General features: G+C 45.3%; 1 protein-coding gene across 10 annotated transcripts in view; it reads right to left on the bottom strand.

The window, feature by feature from the left end:
• The window catches only part of ZMIZ1 (zinc finger MIZ-type containing 1), a 706,997-nt gene that overhangs the window by 32,859 nt on the left and 661,763 nt on the right, over positions 1-12,375 (bottom strand). For all 10 annotated transcript variants that reach the window (XM_069611024.1, XM_069611019.1, XM_069611015.1 and 7 more), the window contains 5 exons: positions 10,030-10,216; positions 7,012-7,222; positions 2,519-2,624; positions 2,104-2,264; positions 668-735 (listed from right to left, as the gene is read on the bottom strand). In XM_069611024.1, coding sequence (XP_069467125.1) covers positions 668-735; positions 2,104-2,264; positions 2,519-2,624; positions 7,012-7,222; positions 10,030-10,216 — 733 coding nt within the window. The remainder of the gene's footprint in view (positions 1-667; positions 736-2,103; positions 2,265-2,518; positions 2,625-7,011; positions 7,223-10,029; positions 10,217-12,375) is intronic.

Genomic DNA, 12,375 nt, shown 5'->3' with positions numbered 1-12,375 from the left:
AAATCACAGACATGCATGTCAGAAAGGGGAAAGAAAAATAAAAAAAAAAGAGCTCTGCATGTTACTCGAGAACTCGCAGGGCGAACAACCAAAATAGGTGAATGCTCGACTGCCATGTTCACAACAAATACTCTTCATTTCCCAATGTAAGAATTACAAACTCACCTGTACTTACATCAACACACAATATAATTCCTAGTCTTTACATTTACATGAGGCTGTGGGTGGCACATTTGGTGGCGATTCTGATGAGGCACCCGCATGTTGTGCAATGTGATTCTCTCTCTCAATATTTGCTTATGGCTCTCAATATGCACATTTGTGTATCAGTACTCTTAATTGTTACTTTAAATGTGTCTAATGTAATTCTGCCACGCATTTACAAACGGTTCCGATTACACACACTCATATACACACACATACACCCCTACTGTGCAAAGGTGCACCCACATGTATTTCTGTAATCGCACACCTGCATTAGGCGCAGCTTTCTTTTGCAAGCTACCTTTAGAGAGTTAATCCTTTACGGAGCCCCCATCACAGACGTATCGACTACAGGTTCAAAAATAAACAGTAAAGCAGCTTCAAGACGCCCCCAAAACCCGACAGCACAGAACTGTCAAATGAATTACAAAACTAAAAAAAAAAGACTCTCCATACTACATACTTGCACACAGGACACCGCCACGTCCCTCGCTCACAGTTCAGCTGCAGGTAGGATTCGAGGTCAAAGCACTGCAAAAGACCAAGAGATACGAATATTAGGCACCCCACAAAATGAAGGCGAGTATTGCATATGTGTGTGCATTACATTGTGAAACTGACAATGGACTATTTTTCAACACTTGTAAGGGGAGATGTTTGCCTCGAAAGAAAGGTCTAGGGCCGGTTTTACTATGTCCAACCTAGTTTTCAGTTCAAAATAACAGAAGACTGTTTAAATTATAAGGAATAAGTAAACATTGTCAGTACTGTTAACATTTAAAAAATACAGTTATTGCTACAGCTATTCATATTGAGATGTTACTAATTGGCCGAGTTTTAGTCTTTATTATGCTGCTAACTTAGCAAGGGAATGATGCCCCCACATGGAAAGACCATAGAAATGCAGACGTTTTAATTAGACCCCAATAGACAAGGCAGCCCCAAGCAGCAACAGTGACTGGTGAATACAGGGATCAAACACGGAGCCCCACATAGCACATTCAACCTTCATGAACTAGGCTTTCATAACATTACCACATTACAGCATGGTGAGCTTCATATTCGGGATTATTGCTGGGGAATGAAATTGCATTCCTTTAAATCTATGACCCTACATGATCCCTGGAAATCCACTTCAAACATTAAATCGCTAACAATGCATGGAAATAAGCATCCAACAGCGTAGGTCTTTGACCTTTACATGAACATGCACGTGTTACCCAGATCTATAACACCCCAGGACTTCACTGGAGGTGCATTTTCTAAATACTGCATGAAAACATACTCCTGTTAATCCCAGAGTCCACATTTGTACTCAGTTACTTTGGAATAGATGGTAGTTCTTCCTCTATCTTTCTTTGCCTGCACCACCTTTCAGTTCCGTGTCCCCATAATAGCTTGTGGATTCCCCTGACCAAAATTAATTTCTCACGACAGAAATCACTAATTAAAGGACAAACGAAAGCAATACTCCACACCCAACACTTAACTGTTGAGGATAATGTTGGAGTACAGGTCATCTCTGTCACATCTCAGACTATTCACAAACAACCACAACCCCTCTGAGGACATAGCAATAGCAACAAGGTGCTTACACATTACTCGTCTTCAGCAGCATCCTGATGCACTAGGCTTATGACAACTCACTGGCTCTCTCTCCATCACGTGGCTGTTCATTTCACTTAACCAAATGTTGAAGCTCACTGGCACAGGTGGCTCCATGTTACTGGTGACTATCTCGCAAGACATTTGGCAGTTCACTGCTGAAATACACACATGGCTGCTCACTGGCACTGTGCCATGCACACTGTACTTTTTCAAATAAGATGCGGCAAGCCATGATTCATACAGATCCGGGTCATTTTCTAAACCTCTTTACTAGCTTCTAAGAGGCCTCACCTGTACATGCTTGCAGTCATGGCCTCGCGCTGGGAGCTGAATCCGCCGGAATGTGATGGGACACTTGAGGGACACCTTGATCGCAGTCTGCTCCACGCCGTCCTCACTGTTCAGAGTTGCGTTGCCTGTAGATGCAGCCACGCTACTGAAATTTCTCTTGACTGTTACAAAAAAGTATTACATTACTATTTTCATTAGGAAAAATTCTAAAGTAAACATACAAAGTAGGATGCCAGACAAACCAACACGGAAGGCATCCACGTTACAAAGCCAGTGGAGAAGCCAATACTCTATTCAATTATTTGTGTACACATGTTGTAAAAGTAAGGTTCCAACCTAATTCACTGCTCCCCTGAGAATCAGGAACAAGGCACTTTGCTTTGCCACTTCATCGCAGGACAGAAGTGGCACTTACTTTTTGTGATGCAATGCTCTGCAGGGAGAAGCCTCTTCTTAAGTAATCCTTGCAGCACAGAACGCACAGACGGTCGATGTACTAACTGCAGGACGAACAAGTGCGACTGCAACAAAGGATAACAGTGCTTTGGGTCAGGCACATGATAATGAACAATCCAACCCACAGGAAATGCATCTCTTACAAACCGAGCTACACAAGTCATGCACTTTAAAGAAGCTAGAATGAGTGGAGATTTCAGCTAACCTGGAGAAATACGGCAATCCCTCATTGCACATCCTTACAACTCTGTGGCTGTATGTGCTTATTACCGAGATTGGTTTCTAAGCACGGGATCGGGATTCGAAACTGGGTTGCGCTGCGTTGTCTTGCTTCCAAGACACACGCGTTGCCCCCCCCCCCCTCCAGACACCCCTCCTCCCCCCGAGTTATCCCCCTCACCATTAGGCAACTTTGTTCCAATTAAATAAAACCACACATTTCTTTCGATCCCAAACATGACAGCAAAGGGCAGTATACATCAGTACCACGCTGCACCAAAAACACCTTCAACCAAGTGTACCAAAGAAAGTAGTGGAACTGTGACCCGTTAGGGGGAGGGTAGGCAGGCAAGGTGCAAAGCGTGTTACAATGGCTTGCGGTTGGGGAAGGCTGATAGCCAAGTGAGTGAAATGGGCAAAAGAAAGGGGTCGCCTGTATGGTTTTTCCATTTTTTCCCTCTCAGTTGGAACAATTATAGGTCACATTTACAAAATCAATTGCCTTTACTCCCACATCTTAGCTCTGCTGGAATCCTCACAAGACACCTACTTAAACAGATGATGCCTTAAAGAAGTGGCCTGAAATTGGAGGGGGAAAAAAACTTGGGCCGTCATGATTATCCAAAGTCTGGGCCCTAAGCCTGAAAAGTCTTTACTCTTCTGGTCTGAAAAGTGCTACGGATAAATAGTCTGATCCCCCACTGACCAAATGTGCCCCCTGGGAGTTGCCACTTGAAGCCATCCTTAAGGGATGCATGAGCAGTGCCGTGGTTGCATTTGAACTTTCTGCAGAGAATTTTAACCGGAATTATTTTTTCTACTTTATGGCAGAGCAGTTTCCTGTGAGCATCTTGGACAGGATCACGTTCTCACGGCGCACAAAGCAGCCAGGTTTGTGCCTCCTGCAGTCTGCTTATACATTTAATTGATAGTCCAAGCGACTTATCACGAAGACTGCAACTGCACACGTGTCCTTTGGCATCAAGGGACACATCCCACCTTATATTAAAACAGCAACAGTTGTGAATGGCCTGAACATATAATGTAATGTCTAAGCATTTAGCCTGAGGCAACATCTTGATTAATGTTCCAAAAATGATGGGAAGATGTGGTGTAAGGAAAGAACCTCCTAATGTCACCAGGCATCCTCCACCTCCCCCTGGCTAAGATGAAGACCACGAGAGTCCCTTCAGGCGAAGGCGTCATGCAGGCTTTGTGAAGGTACGGTCAAGCAGATTTCAGTTTTGCTCTAACTGCTGAAGGGTGGTAAAATGAAAGACACGGTTTAAAGTTCAAAAACAATACTTCTGGAATAGTAAAAATAGTTGTAAAAAGTAATGGGACCATAAAAACGAAAGAATAAAAGTAGTGGAACTTCATTTCCGATTTTCACGCTCGCTTAGACCTCTGCTTCGACCATGCTTCAGTTGCCAGCTGCGTGCAAAAACTACAGGCAAGTGGGATTTTCAGGAATGTAACATCACCCCGGCTTCCATGCTGATGGCGAGTTGTGTAAGAAAATGTTCTATTCAGTGCACAGGGAAAGAATGACATGAGGAGGCAATGTTCATTTCCATCAAAGCTTTACATGACCAGACATTCTGAGAACCCATTATTTTAACAGAATCACTGTCACTCATATACCAGGCTCGCAAGTTTTTTATTTTTTTAATTGGAGCACCTTTTATTTATCCTATAAGCTAAATTATATGTGGAGTATATAAGTATGCAGACAATTCAGATTATTAACTGTGATATGCGAGTCACGAAAACACATTTGTGTTGTCACCTTCCTTGTAAACATGCACAAATATTGTGGAGTGTCAATAACGCACGATTGCAATCTGTAGTTCTCTGCAGGTACTGTGTAATATCGCTAGAAAGAATAGCTCTGGGGTAGTGTCAAATACTAAAAGAAGTCAGCTGCCTTTTTTCAATTCTTGAGGAGTAATTAGGCAATATGACCCGTGGAAGGGCGCCATTACCGGTTGGGTAATGCCCGTGGGGCCATAGTTGGAAACCTGAGCGAAGCGAGGGCGTGGAGCCCCAGGGGCATTACCAGACCGATAATGGCCCCCCTCCGAGGGTCATATTTCCATTAGCACCCCGCCACATCGTACCGGGGTACTAATTGCAATTTTTTTGGAGTCGACAAATGGCACTGCGACCGTATCATGACTCAAGAAAAAAATGGCCACCGGAGTCCCTTCTCCATTTCCATGTAAACAATGGTGAGGACCAGCGTGAGATGCACGTCGCAACGTTGCTGGGATAACCATCAGGTAATGCTCCTAAACGAAACAATTGGTGCGTTTATTTCATTGACATTTTGCTGTGCCGGGCACTAATCTCCAATAAAGGGTGTGTATAAACAGTTCTGCTCCAATATGCCCCGTTCTTGAAAAGTACACAAATGGGAGAATGATTTTCTACTATCATTAGAACCGAGTTAACTACATTTTCAACTAAATTTACAACCCCGCTGCTACCCTCCTCCCCCCGATGGTGGAGTGAAGATAAATTGGCTCTATTAAAATGAAAGATTTCAGAGGAATGCCTTGACGGACATTGCATGGGTTTGCTTGCAGAATTCGTGTGCACTTCTGCATATGAAGCAGCCTCGCAAACGTACATATGAGAAATACGAGAAATAAGTGACGAAACCAGTGCACATCCTGCTTTGACCCCACGTAAATTGGGATTTTAATGCTTCAAAAACAGTCTCCATTGTGATTCAAATGAAGGATTGTGATGTGCATTGGGGACTATTAGCCATGGCAGTTAAACAAATGTCTATTTTGGCACACTGGGGACCATCACGAGGATGTCCAAATTTCCTTCGGTACAGGACACCTGTAGAACCATATACCTAGACCACGGCCTACTCGACTAATAAATAATGCATGGACATAGCAACAGCAGATGTGGCTTCGGGGCTCCACTAAATAGCAGTAACACAAAACCGTCCATGCAGATTCCAGGCCGAGAGCGCACCATTTGCGCTCCGGCACACCATTCCTTGCCTCTCTGTAGGCCATGCCTCCTACAGACCTATGTACGGGAGGGGGCTGTCTGTCTTCTTCTTGCTGATAGATTTTTGCCATCAGTTGTGAATTTTGAATACCGAGGCTTGAGCCTCATTACTCCATCTTTTCAGGGTGAGTATGTAGTCGTGGGTTAGGATTCTTCTTGGTCTGCATGGACTTGTCACAGTAGGGCTGGTTTCACAGGGTCTTCGCCGTCATGGGTAGCGGTCGAAAGGGTTTGCAGTGGTGGCAGTGAATCTTCTGATCGGATGGTTCGGGTTCTGATCCAGTCCTTGCCATAAGTTCTTACTCAGCTTCGCTAGATGTCCATCCAACATCTCGATGTCAAGTTCTCTGTGAAGGTCAGCTATCCTAGTGAATATTGGAGCTCCAGATCATATCTGCAGGGCCTTGTTCTGGACTATCTGTAGACTCTTGCGGTGTCGCACATGGCAGGTCATCCATGCTGGAGAGGCATACGTCAGGGTAGGTCTGATGATCACCTTGTAGATGTTGATATTTGTCTGGAGGGGCATGGACTAGGTCTTCAGTAGTGGGTACAGCGCTGCCATCTTTCCTGTTGCCTTCTGCTGAGTATTCTCGATATGGCTTCCCCAGTTTAGTTTGCTGTCCAGGGAGTCACAGAGGTGGCGGCTACTGCTCTCCCACCTGAGGGTCTGTGGGTTGAGGCTGATGTGCAGGTGCTCCTTGATCTTCTTTCTGGTGAACATCGTTGCAGTTATCTTGCTGGTGTTGAGTTCTATCCACCAGTCACTGTACCATGTTGAGATGGTATTCAATGAAGCTTGCACGTTCTTCTTCACTAACGGGAGGGGCCTTATAAATGCACCCTTTCATGTGTATTTTCGGAGCACCAGTAACAAATAGTAATACATGTGCAAAGGTATGAAATGCAACCCATGGGCATTTGCTACTTAGTTCTGGCTTGCAGTAAGTAAAAAGCGAGAAAGTCGTCTCTAGATCACACAGTGGGTCATCGGGAGAACAAAGACTAACATGAGGACTTGGAATATAAATCACATTAAACACATTACCTAACCTAGAGGGAAGTCCCCATTGCCCTAAGAGCAACCCAACAAAAAGCATGTTTCCAACAATAATCCTCACCAACCACCTTGACAAACTATAGTGGGCTTTGTAGCAATGCACAACGTAGAGTGGTCCGTTTCTAAAAGTATATACTCACGCAGCAGCAGGCCGTCACAGTGATCTGAATGGTGTTCCTTCCGGGCTGACAAACGTGCTTCAAGTGCAGGGGTTTATGGGAAGTTTTGTTGTCCCCGCGCTCGATGGTCAGCGGAGTGGCATTGACGCTGACCTGGACAGAGGCTGGCCAATTAGTGTTCATCTGCCGGTCTTCGTGGTGGTAGCACTTGAACTGCAGCTCCAGGTCGGACCTACATCACAAGGTGTAAAACACAAATAACCAAGGGTGACTTTTCTTTCCTTCATATTAATTTTAATGGGATTAGAACTAGAAGACTAGTGTATTGTGCAATACCGAAGGTACATTTTAAATGGCAATCTACACATCACTGCAACACTTTAAGCTCACTTTTTACTTCCACTAATCCAGGCAAAAGCAGATAATGTATTGCATAAAATAATGCATCCGTTTAAACTTGACTATGAAGCACTGGCAGGTCTCATTCAAAGATATTCACTAATCACATACACCCTTTTCTAATTTGCTTAGCTTGTCACTTTTATGCAGTTGACACGTTATAACTGGAGCAGTACTTTTTTGGTCATTTCTGTACTAGACAACCCACGTTACCGTCATGGTGATTCAGGTACTCAACACATAGCTCTCCCTTGTATACAACCTGTCGGGCAGCATGCCAGGCTTGAAAACTGCTCCAAAGAGGGAGCACATTTGAGCATAAGAATTTGGAACCGGTGTACAAACCTTCCAATATGCATAGGGGTACCCACTCTCCCCAACAGCCATTTTCCATGTAAGACAGTGGAGTAATAGCACTGGCATATGCGTGGATGGATGCCTTAATGGTCAAGGAGCAAGAACTTCAGATTAAGTTTGTTACTCTTTTGTACATGAAGCTGTCCCCCCCTCCCATTTCCAAAAATGCTTCGACAGATTGCAAGGCAAACTGGTTTACTTGATAGGCAAAGGCAGTATACTTCAGGTGTCTTCACACAAATACGTTACACAGTACCTTCTGGTCAAAAGAGGCATCTCAGCTGGAGGAAACATCCAGGCAACCGTGCTCACAGGACACGCAAGAAATGGCGCAGTGAGTTTCGCCCCATCCCATTGCCTCTGGAAATTCTCTCTTCCGTTGAGACCTTCAGGCGTCAGAGGAGAGGACAGACACGAGACGGAAGAGCCCGTTTAAGGCCGGCTCAACCTGTAACCTCAAGAACGTTTACATTGAGGAACTTCAAAAACAGTGTCTTTACCGTCTTTACCCAGACCACGCCTTGGCCAGCCGCAGCATCTGCCAGTATTTCTCATCCAAGACCCGCAAGGACCACCACCGGAGTTTAGTGGCGTGGTTGGAGGAGGGTGCCGGAGCCTCTGACTCTGCCCGTAGTTATACCTCTGGCAGGCACAGCAGACCACTGGGGCGCACTCCCTCTTCAAAGAGGTTGAGGTCCCACGAAGAATCTTCCCAGGGGAAGAAAGGTAAAAAAGGCACATGACCACACACTCGGGCTGCACCATCATCGAAGATATTGTTGATGTCCTCGTCTACGGTCACCTTGTTGACCACTTCGGCACCAAAAACACTGTTGTCGAATCCACTCATACATTGGAGAAACAACGCTAGTCTGCAACTACAATTCCGTCTTCCATGCAATCATTGTCGTCCGCGACTCAGTCACCCTAGATCCTCATCTACGGTCCAGTCCACCAACTAGTCGATTAAAACCACCGCGTCAGCAGCTCCTTCCGGCTAGTCCACCACTTTTCAATTACCAAATTATCGTCTACGCAAAGACCAAGTCTGTTACCATACTAACATGACGCCAAGCACATCTGTATCATTGACACTGCCTATTCAAAGGAAATTGCGCTCCACTTTCCCAAAGGGAATCACGGTGGAAAGGGATGTCACGTCGGCATTGGCCTACCTTCCCTTTCCCTTCTTCCTCTACCAATCTCCATTGCTTACCTTCATAAGAATACTTAACTTTTCAGTTCAGTTATGCAGAGGACACTCAGCTGATCTCAGAAGAAATTGCATTACCAGGAATTCTTAGTAACGTATCTGCGTCCAGAGAAATGGATGACTGGAAAGCTCAAACACCCAAGTTACTACGAAATCTTGAAAAAACGGAAAAACTAAAAGCTAGCAAGACAGCCTTATTCCCTAACCTCACAGCAGGCAAGCCACATTCAGCCCTTCATCCTCAGCCCTTCACTGCAAGTTAAGAATGTAGGCATCATAATGTGTGTAGATCTTTCGCTGGGCTCTCAAATCATGGTGGTAGCCTGGCAAGTTTTTGGCCACCTGAAAATCTTTAGGAGAATGCTCCCTTTAATGGCATTCCCTACGAAATAAATTGCCATCATTGCAGCCGTCTCCATACTGGACTATGTGAACATAATTGTAAGGAGTGGCCACGTTACTGATAATTGTTTTGCTATTTTTGTTTGTTGGGATCAACGGGTCATACATAGAGAACTGGCGGACCCAAGCATGGACATAAGGACATGCTGCACTTCAGCAATTTGCATTCTGAATGAGATGGCGAGGTTCAAGTTTTAAGTTAATAGGACACGTTGAAGGCCAAGGATTTTTATTGTGGGTTGAAAGTGAAGGGTGCCTGTGCATGGGCCGTAGGCTTTGCAGCAGGTCAGGAGTCTCCATTGTGTGATAATTGTAGAAGTGGTACCAGTATTTTAAACTGGTCATCTTTGTGATGTATGTTCACATACACAATAAGTAAGATGGGTGTTGTGGCCTGCACTCACCTACACTACAGGTTCAACAGGCAGACATGAAAGTAGGAACTCGTGGGTTGACGGACTCCAGCCCCAGAAAACAACCACACTTACTCACTTCAATGATTAATAAAGCACACGAAGAAAGGCACCATTGACAGAGGAGGGATTGTACATAGTGTGTTCCCAAATCAGTAGCATCCTGTAAGCCATAGCGACAGCTCTATGCTACCCTAGTGCACCGCCGCATGTCTCAACATGCATGCATGCATGCATGCATGCATGCATACCTACCTCCACATCAGTGTTTGGTGGACTGTTGGCCGCAGGTGGAAGACATGGTTGCTGACAGCTAAGTTATGCTCCAGCCGGAAGGGTTCGAGCACCACACCATCACGCACAGGGAAGGTCAACCGCAGCTCGTCAGCATGGCTGGATGGCATAGAAGATGGCGAGAAGGTGTGCACTTTGCCTTTTGCGTCTGCAAAATGTGTGGAGAGAGAAAGTCAAAAAAGGCTGATGGCATTTCAAGAAACAACGAAAAATCAGAAGGTTTAAAATCTGTGAAACACCAACACAGGTAACGGTTACACACGCAAGCGTCAAGAGATGTTTCAATGCCTCCCACTTAACAAACACCTGAGCACTTTCAGATGTGCAGTCTTCTTCAAGGTATTGCTCCCTCAGAGGTGAACTACCTTCACAAGGAAGGCCGTCGTAAATCCTCTTCACTGAAAGCTCCATCACCTCCCCTACGCACAACTCAAACAGAAAAAGCAACAATGTGAATTCTGTTTTGCTCTTTGTCTGCAGTGTTTTTAGATACTAGGAGTAGGAAATAGGTTGCAACTAGGTCTGCTTACCCCATGCGGGACACAAAACACTATTTTCTCAGACGGGGTACCAGAATCATAAGTCTGCTAAGGTGATGACTGGAACAATATAAAAGCTTCATAACGTCGAGAAAAACATACTGTGTATAAATCAGCCATATAGTGGTAGAGAGCCCTAGTTTTCTCTAGATTTCTAAAACTGTGGGCATCGACCATGGGAATATATGACTCCTCTGTGTCATTAACTAGTACTAGACAATGCTTCAAGGGTCGTCATCACCATCCTTCACAGATGTTCCTATTACGCCAACTCAATTGTACCAGTTCAATTAAAGCCGGAAAAGTAAATGCCATGCCAGTCAGGCCAGGAATTTAACATACGCCATGTTAATTCACTCAAACCTTACTTTTTCGCCTCAAACATGAATATATTTACACCATTCAATTTCACGTCCATGTCACACTTATCAAGAGTGTAGCTACATTATGGCTCATACACAGAAGGACCAGACCAAGCAACAGAGTGCATTTCTATCTCAATGAGGTAAAAGTTGATCCGTCCATGTGGTGAGGAGAGATTTATTGACAAATGGGATCTTCAGATAGGCCGGCAAAGTGTGGCAGAATCAGTTACATGTCAGTTACTAACATGATCTGCCTGGGATTGATGACATGAACCCCTCACCCGGGGCGCAGTATCAACTATGCTTTGGCTGGACTTGTCCTTTTGTTTATTTATTGGTCACTTATTAGGCGCTTATACAATTAGCTAAACTGTTTCAAAGCGCCCACAGGACAGACAGGGTGGGGGCAAGGGAAGGTAAACAATGAATTACAGCAAGGATAAATAAATTGCATTAATAGTATAAACAATTATTGATAATAGAGGGAAGGGGAGACAAACCTACTATGCCTTGTGAGTGTTCAGAACGTGCAAGTGCAGAGGGTGGTAGGGGTGAGGGATAAGGTGCTCGAGTGCTCATAGAGAAGTGTTCAGGTAAGTGCTGAGAGGAAAGAAACAAGTGCAAACATCAATGAATGGGTGAGCCAAATAAGTGCTGTATAGTGAAAGATAGTGGCTGGGATGAGAGATTGGGGTGGGGTGGGGTGGGGTGCGGGGATAAAGGCCCAGAGGACCACAAGAAAGGTCTTGAGGCTTTTTCGGAACTTAAGGAGGTCTTGCTCAAGATGCAGCGAGAGAGGGAGACTGTTCCACGGGAGGGTGCCAGCCGTGCAAAGTGATCGCCCACCAGCTGTCTGTTTGGCAAAGCGCTTAACACACAGGGAGTTGGTGCCAGAGGAATCTGGAAGGAGAGTATTTGGTCAGGAGGCGTTGAAGGTAGAGTGGTCCCCGGCCCCAGAGAGTCTTGTGTATGATGCAGAGGGATTTGAAATTAATCCGGGAGCCAGTGAAGGCTTAGTAGGGCAGGAGAGATGCAGTCCCTGGGCTTGATGCCCTATTCTGGGTAAGGTGGAGGGGTCGCAGGGTGGAGGAAGGAAGATTAAGGAGGAGGCTATTGCAGTAGTCTAGACTGGAGAGAACCAGAGCACTTGAGTCTCTGGGGTAAGGTGAAGAAGGGTAGAGTCCCTTTGAGAAGGAAGAGCTGAAAGTGGGACTATGTGACAATGTCCTGAATATGAGGGATGAAAGAAAGGGAGGAGTCGAAGATGACTCAGATTCCTAGCTACAGTGGAGAGCCCATGAAGGAAGGCCAGAGTGCAGGGGACCCAATAGGGAGAATCTCTGTTTGGCTGGCATTGAGACAAAGGTCATTGGCAGTGCACCAGGCCTGGATGCCAGAGAGGC

Source organism: Ambystoma mexicanum, chromosome 8 (assembly GCF_040938575.1).
Source record: "Ambystoma mexicanum isolate Mex_15411 chromosome 8, UKY_AmexF1_1, whole genome shotgun sequence".
Classification (NCBI taxonomy): domain Eukaryota; kingdom Metazoa; phylum Chordata; class Amphibia; order Caudata; family Ambystomatidae; genus Ambystoma; species Ambystoma mexicanum.
The sequence above is the reverse complement of the archived record's forward strand: the minus strand, read 5'-3'. Positions and strand labels throughout refer to the sequence as shown.